The 8,183-nt window shown below is 27.8% G+C and overlaps 1 protein-coding gene across 1 annotated transcript; it reads left to right on the top strand.

Moving 5' to 3' along the window:
- Positions 1 to 545: 545 nt before the first annotated feature.
- LOC112793770 (peroxidase RIP1) lies at positions 546 to 6,576 on the top strand. Its single transcript, XM_025836244.2, has 3 exons — positions 546 to 942; positions 4,876 to 5,070; positions 5,799 to 6,576. The coding sequence occupies exons 1-3, from the start codon at positions 688 to 690 to the stop codon at positions 6,360 to 6,362; spliced, it is 1,014 nt and encodes a 337-aa protein (XP_025692029.1). The 5' UTR covers positions 546 to 687; the 3' UTR covers positions 6,363 to 6,576.
- Positions 6,577 to 8,183: the final 1,607 nt, after the last annotated feature.

Genomic DNA, 8,183 nt, shown 5'->3' with positions numbered 1-8,183 from the left:
AGATATATGCAATTCATCCATCACTTGACCTAGTCTTCTTGTAGATAAATTCTTATATAGATTTTAGATAAGAGAAAAATTTTGCTCTATATCATTTTTTATCAGCGCATTAGTTTTTAGGTTTATTACTGTTTTCCATTTTTTTTACATGTATATTTTCTGGGTACAATATCTTTTTATAAATATTTGTAATCAAATAAGAAATAACCGATTTAATATTGGGTATTGTTTTTGTTTTCTAACATGTTACTTGTTAGGGTTAATATATATAATTTTAGTATTTCATTAAATTAAATCACATTGACCCAGTATAAGATCATTATTATTAATTACATCATCATCATATTAACCTAATGACAACAATAGAAAATAAAAGAAAATGACAAAACTAATAAATATCTAGGATTAAGATGTTTCTCTCTTACTCTAAAAGCATCTAAAATTTCTCCATCTTTTATCACAAGTCTTGGGTCTAGTCAACATGAATCACAATCCAAGTGTGCCAGTTGTTATTATAAAATAAATTATTGTAATTATCATAATTAAGTTGTGGATAACTGATGAAGGACATGCATGAACCACACATGAAGTAGTTAGTTACTACCTCTTTGAAATTCTTGTATAAATACCCTAGCCATTGCAATAGTATAATAACTCAAAGCAAGATATACTCAATAGCACAAAAAGATGAGTAATTCTCAAATAATCCAGTATTATTTTTTGGTTATTGTTGTTATGGTCACTACTAATTTGGGCACATGGGTAATCCCTACCAATGGCATGAACAATGATGATAATGGAAGGCTCACTCACCATTTCTATAAGAAAACATGCCCTAAGGTGTTGCCAGTGATAAGGTCTGTGGTTGAAAAGGCAATAAAGAAAGAACCGCGCATTGGAGCTTCATTGCTACGTTTGCATTTTCATGACTGCTTTGTTAATGTAAGTAAAGTAATTGCATGCATGCATGAATTAATTTACTATTTAAATAAAGATGTTTTTTATGAAAATAATGAACGAAAATATTAGAAATCTAATCATTTATATTATTTTTCTCTATCAATTAATCTTTTGGAATGAATGATTTGATACAGAGAATCAATCATCTTAAATTTTTTTATAATAGTTTAATATGTTTAAATAAATTATTTAACTAAATTATTTTAATTATTATTTTTACATAAAAATATTTTTATGTGAATAATCACTCATAATTTATTAATAGTGCAAGAAATTATTTCATGTATATATACATGTGAAAACTCACATTTAGTAATTTTTATATGAAGTTAATATTTGTAAATTATTAAATTATTTAACATGTTTAATTAAATTATTATTTAATAGTTCTTAACTATTAACTATATATAAAAATAATGCACAACTGTATGTGAATTTACATACAAATATACATAGTTCTGCAGACATATTTTTTGGCTCATTATTATTTAATATTAAAATTTGTTTGCTTGTTTTTACGTTAATATTTTTTTGTATTATTCTTTTTCTTATATCTTATTTATGTGCCAGCTAAGTATTTGAGATTATTATAAATTATTTGTTTTAAAGGTTTAAGCATGATTATTTGCATGATTATGTGTATAATATATTTTTTTTAATTTTCACTATATTTTATACTAATTCTTTTTTATAAATTAAAAAACTAATTTTATATATTTCAATTATAAAAGTTTTTATTCGATATCTTAAAATCACTTGTCTAACACATACATTAAAGATGACAAAAAAAAGATATACTAATAATATATTTTTAAAGAATTATATAGACAAATTAAAAAAATATTCACCGTTTTAATTTTATTATAAAATTAATTCTCTAAAAAATTTAAATAAATAGAAAGAGATATATGAATTATTATATCTTTAATAAATTTTAATTGATAATTGTCGACGGCACTACAACTGTGATGTAACTTTTAAACTTTAGATAGAATGCACCACAACAAAATCAACTCACATGTTGAAGAAAAATATCTTCTTAACTCACTTTTCTATAAAACACCTTATTCCCAAACATCAAAATATGAAAAAGGAAAAAGAAAATTCATCATGTGAAGAAAATCCACACGATGACTTATCTATAATAGATATTTAGACCAGAAAAAAGGCAAACACCATAGGTCCAACTATATATGCCAGAGACTTTTTTTAAATAAATAAAATATATTATTTATTAATGAATACATTTTTTAAGAAATTACGTTTTTGTATATTATTACGCGTCTCGTCTATTGTATATGTACAAATAAAAAGAAAAATATCAATCCATAAAGCAAGAACCGTGCATTGGAGCCTTCATTGCTACGTTTGCATTTTCATGACTGCTTTGTTAATGTAAGTAAATTAATTGCATGCATGCATGAATTAAGTTACTATTTATTGATGTCTTCTTATGAAAATAATGTCTAAGAATCAGCCATCTTAATTTTTTTTATGATGGTTTAATATGTTTAGTTAAATTATTTAACATAATGTATTAATATTTTAATTATTTTTTTTTGTATAAAAATATTTTTATGTGAATAGTCATCCATAAATTATTAAGAGTATAAAAATTATGTTATGTATATATACATATGGAAACTCACATTCAATAATTTTTATATAAAATTAATAATTAAAAATTATTAGATTATTTAACATATTTAATTAAACTATTATTTTACCATTTTCAATTATCGATTACACATGAAAATAAGTGAGTTTATACTATATTTAGTTATACATAGTTTTATGCACACATTTTTTGGCTCATAATAATAACTATTTAACATTAAAATTTATTTACTTGTTTATTTTCACGTTAATATTTTTTCTTTTTATGTCATTTTTTTATATCTCATTTATGTGTCAGCTAAGTAATTAAGAGTATTATAAATCACTTCTTTTAAAATTTTAAGTATAGTTATGTGTATAAGGTTTTTTTTTAGTCTGTTTAATAAATTAAAAAACGAATTCTATTACTTTCAATTATAAAAGTTTTGATTGAATATCTTAAAATCACTTGTCTAACAAATTGAAGCTGGTAAAAAGAATATACTAATAATATATTTTAGAAGACTTGTATAGACAAATTAAAAGAATACTTTTCATTTTAATTTTGCTATAAAATCAATTTTATTAAAAATTTAAATTAATAAAACATATATATATAAATAATTATATCTAATAAATTTTAATTGATAAGCGTCACAGCACGGCAACTATGATGTAACTTTAGATAGAATGAACCACAATGAAAGCAACTCACATCTTGAAGAAAAATATCTTCTGAACTTACTTTTCTATAAAACACACCTTAATTATTACCAAACATCAAAAGATGAGAAGGAAAAAAAAAAGGTAAGTACGATTTTGGTTCCTAAAGTTTAGCGCCAGAATCGATTTCGTCTTTCTTTTAATTTTGGATTTAAAATCGTCCTTAACGTTTTTTTTCGTATTAAAATCGTCATTTTATTTTTTTTTTTGGATAAAAATACCTTCGTCACTACCAACATAATTACTTCCTCCATCACCACTATCACCAACACTTCCACTACAACTTCCACCAACACCACCACCAGCATCACCACCAACGCCGCCGCCATCTCCCTCCCCCCTAAACCCCTTCTTCCTCCCCCCTCCCCTCCCCTCCCCCACCCCCTCCCCGTTTTCCCTTCCCAGCACCCCCACCCCCACCCCCACCCCGCGCACCTTCCCCTCCCTGTTTTTCCTTCCCCCACTCCCACCCCCTCCCCGTCTTCCCCTTCCCCCCACCCCGCGTCCCCTCCCCCTCTCCGTCTCCCCCTTCCCCAAATCAACAAATCAGAAACAGAAAGCAACAATAATATTCCACAAATCAGCAACAACAACAACAACAACAACAACAACAACAACAACAACAATAATAATAATAAGAAGGGAAGAAGAAGAAGAAGAAGAAGCGGCAGGCGGCGGTGGGGTCGGCGAGGTGGCAAGGCAGAGGCAGACGCGGCGAGGCAGAAGTGGAGGCGAGGCAGAGGCAGAAGCGGCGAGGCGGCAACGGATCTAGCGGCGGTGGAAACAGCCGAGGCGACAGCGACAGCCGCCATCCCCTTCCCCCTTTCCCATTCCCCCTACCCCCTCTGCCTCTCCCCTTCCCCCACCTCCACCCCACGTCCTTTCCCCTTCCCCCAACCCCGAACCTCCACGTCCTTTTCCCTTCCCCTCCAAGCTTCGCCGCCGGCGCCGTCCCCCCCCCCCCCCTTTCCCCTCCCCCTCCCCTCTCCTCCCCCTTCGTATACCCTTTGCCTCCCCCCACAAAATGTGTTTTCTTTTTTTTTTTAATTATATATTTTTTTATTAAAGTTAAAGTAAGGGTAAATTTGGAATAAATTAAAAAATTTTATTAAAAATGACGATTTTAAAATGAAATGCAACATTAAGAACGATTTTAAGTCGAAAATTACATCAGGGACGGTTTCGATTCTGACGCTAAATTTTAGGGACCAAAACAGTACTTACTCAAAAAAAAAAATTAATGTAAAGAAAATTCACACGAGTTTTGTGAGTTATCTATAATAGATATTTAGACCAGAAAAAAATGGCAAATACCATAGGTCCAACTATATATACCAGAGTTTTTTTTTTAAATAAATAAAATCTATTATTTATTCATGAATAATTTTTTTACGAAATTACGTTTTTGTATATTATCAATCCATAATACTACCCTAAATAGTAGTCCACTAGTCCAACTAGAACAAAAGCAAATTAAACGAAAAAAACAAATATATAATATATTATAGACGATTATTAATTTATTTATTTATAACTGTACACCAATATTTTTCTTGATTTAATTTATTTAATCGTCCTGAAATTGATGGGATGTAGGGTTGCGATGCATCAGTTCTGCTAGATGATTCTAATAACATAAATGGTGAGAAGAATTCGCCACCAAATAAGAACTCGCTAAGAGGATTTGAAGTGGTTGATGAGATTAAATCAGAATTAGACAAAGCTTGCAAGGGTCCTATTGTATCATGTTCTGATATCTTAGCTGTGGCGGCTCGTGATTCTGTTGTTATTGTAAGTAATTAGCACTTTATTTTTAGTGTCTAAAATAAGGTTAGATTATAAAATTTTGATTTTTTTTTGTGGAATTATTTAGTAACTTGATTTTTAGTATTTTATAAAATAATTCATAATTTTATAAATCAATTGAATTTCTCAAAGATTTAACGGCTCAATTTAGTATCTAAAAGTTACATGTATAAGTTAAGTTAGTCCTTCAATTAAAAGTAGTTATGAAAATGACTAATTTAACTTGTATTGACAATTTTTTAAAGACCAAACTAAAGTATTAAAGTTTAATTAATTTGGTAGTTTTAATAGGTATTGACATATTTTAAAGACCAAACTAAAGTATTAAAATTTAATTAATATAGTAGTTTTTATAGTTTTGTCAAAATTTTAATTGAATTTTTATAGTTTAAAAGTTTGTAATTCAATTTTATGTTAAACAAAAATTTGTAAAAATATTTTTTAAAACATTTATTTTTGTATTTAATATATGATGAATCATAAAATTAAAAATATTTTAAAATTAATATATTTTTTAAAAAAATATATTATATATTTTTATTTAATATAAAAATTTAATTATAAATTTTTAAAATATAAAAATTTAATTAAAATATTATAAAAATTAACAGAATAATTAAATTAAGTATTAATTTTTTAAATTAATTTATTCATGATTTTTTTTAAACCAAGTTTGAACATTAACCCAACTCAATGTGCTTCTATTATAATAGCTAGGGGGTCCACACTATCGTTACCATGTGCCCTTAGGAAGAAGAGACGCTAGAAGTGCAAGTTATGAAGCTGCAAATACAAGCCTTCCTTCCCCATCTTCAAGCTTCTCAGAGCTTCTCTCTAATTTCAATTCTCATGGGCTGGGCCTTAAAGATCTTGTGGCCCTTTCTGGGGCCCACACTATTGGATTTGCTCAATGTTCCTCCTTTAGGGATAGGATCTACAATGACACCAACATTGACCCAAAACTTGCATCCTACTTGAAATTACAAAAGTGCCCTCAAAGTGGTGGAGATAGTAATTTGGCACCATTTGATTCCACTGATGAAACATTTGACAATGTCTACTACAAGCAATTGTTGGATAACAAGGGGCTTCTTCATTCTGATCAAGAACTCTTCAAGGGAAATAATAGTGAGAGTGATAAGTTGGTGAACCTATTTAGTAGGAATCCAATTGCTTTTGCTAAAAGATTCAAACATTCTATGATCAAGATGGGTAACATGAAGCCTCTTACCGGAAATGAGGGTGAGATTAGACTTAATTGTAGAAAAGTTAATTAATATTCATATTTGTATTTGTATCTTGTTATTGTAAAACTATAGATTTTATAAGGGGCATTTTTGTCAATTTATCCTTAAGATTAGCGTAAACCGATTGTGAGTGAGATTGGCAAGAATGTAAGATATATATCATGTATGTAAAATAAACGAAAAATAGGTCTTTGGCCTTTTATCTCAAAAATAAATAAGTTTTTTATTAATTAAAAATATAAAACGTCTTTTATTTTTTAAAAGGTGAGATATTTAAGTATTTTTAAAAGATTAATATTTTTATATATTTTAGATAAAAAAATTTAAATATTTTATATTTTAAAAAATTAATAATATTTTTATATTTTTAATTAGTCGAAAATTTATTTATCTTTGAGACAAAAAATTGGAGACTAATTTGTTTTTTTTTAAAGAATGGTTATGTTATTTTCAATAGTTTATTTGAAATTTAGGGGTATTGAAATTTTCATACTTTTTTCTTTGATGTTGTGGTATCTTGTGTTTCTTTTACGAAATTATTGTATATATATTGTATTTCTTTCATTTTTAGAATCAAGCGATATTAAAGGGAAAAAAAATTCAGATAATCACAACATAAAGTCACACAAGTAAAGTAAATTGTATATATAGAAGCCTTCAATTCCCATAAAAACACTACTACTTCCTCCTTTTTAAATTAACGGTCTCTTTTGAATTGTGCACAAATATTAAAATAAATATTAAATTTTGTTAAAATATAAGCAATGAAAAAGACTAAAATATCTTTAATATTATTTTTTTTATTTTTAGTCTTTTAATTTTTTCTTTCTATTTAATAATAAAAGATATAATAAGTAAAAATTAATTAACACTATAACATGTGAGAAATAGTGGCAAAATTTGAAATGATAACGCCAATTCTAATATTAATTTAGATTCTGTTATAAAATTAGATAATTTAACAACGGTTTAGAGATTTCAATCGTTCTGCTAAATCAATTTATAGAGTACTCCTTTTCATTTTTACGTGAATATAAGTGTGCAAAGACGCGAATCCTTATCACGGTATAGTTATTTTTTGTCAATTTTAGTTGTTACGTTCTTCTTTTTGTTGTGTCTATTACTGATTTGTTCCCTCCTTTCACTAACACTCGGTAGTTCTTAGGTTTGCTCATGCTTTTTGGTTCAGATTAATATTATTAAAAAGTGTATTCTTTTAATTTTTTACTTTAAGAGGATGTTGGTTGCTAAATCGCTAATAAATTATTTTGCGAACCGCCGCAATTTTTAAGATAAAGTGACACTATTTTTCGCTTAAGTTGTAAGCATGGATTCTTGAAATTAGAAAGCAACACTTAATTTGTAACAAAAATAAAAAAGAAAAGAGGCACTTAGTATGAAATGGATCGGAAGGAGTATATCACTATAGCAAAAATTATTTTTAATGACGATTTTTTAATGGCAATAATATAATAGTTAGTTAGTTATTATATGTCTTATTTAACTTATGTTTTTTTGGTAGTTATATATAAGTTGTTATTATTATATGTTATAATAGCAATTATATACTTTTGCGGTCATTAAATTAACGGCAATAAAGTATAAGACAACTAATTAGGGGTGGCAATGAAACGGGTAGGGGCGGGTTTTTGTTCTATCCGACTCCGTCCTGCTTTACAAAAATTCGCATCGAACTCGTTCTGTCCCTACTCCCAGGTAATAAAATGTTAAATCCTAACCCGTCCCTGCGAGTACTCGTCTTGTCCCTATCCGCCCCTATAATTATTAAATCCAACAAATAAAATTAAATTTTAAAAAATATATAACCATCATTTACATACATAACATAAA

Source organism: Arachis hypogaea, chromosome 1 (assembly GCF_003086295.3).
Source record: "Arachis hypogaea cultivar Tifrunner chromosome 1, arahy.Tifrunner.gnm2.J5K5, whole genome shotgun sequence".
In the NCBI taxonomy this organism is placed as follows: domain Eukaryota; kingdom Viridiplantae; phylum Streptophyta; class Magnoliopsida; order Fabales; family Fabaceae; genus Arachis; species Arachis hypogaea.
This window is presented reverse-complemented; position numbering and strand designations above follow the sequence as displayed.

What these genes read in the sequence shown, in the direction of transcription:
- LOC112793770 (XM_025836244.2), top strand. Translation starts at nt 688, where the DNA reads ATGAGTAATTCTCAAATAATCCAGTATTATTTTTTGGTTATTGTTGTT. An exon ending in TTCATGACTGCTTTGTTAAT is followed by an intron (nt 943 to 4,875) that starts GTAAGTAAAGTA and finishes GATGGGATGTAG; the next exon opens with GGTTGCGATGCATCAGTTCT. An exon ending in CTCGTGATTCTGTTGTTATT is followed by an intron (nt 5,071 to 5,798) that starts GTAAGTAATTAG and finishes CTATTATAATAG; the next exon opens with CTAGGGGGTCCACACTATCG.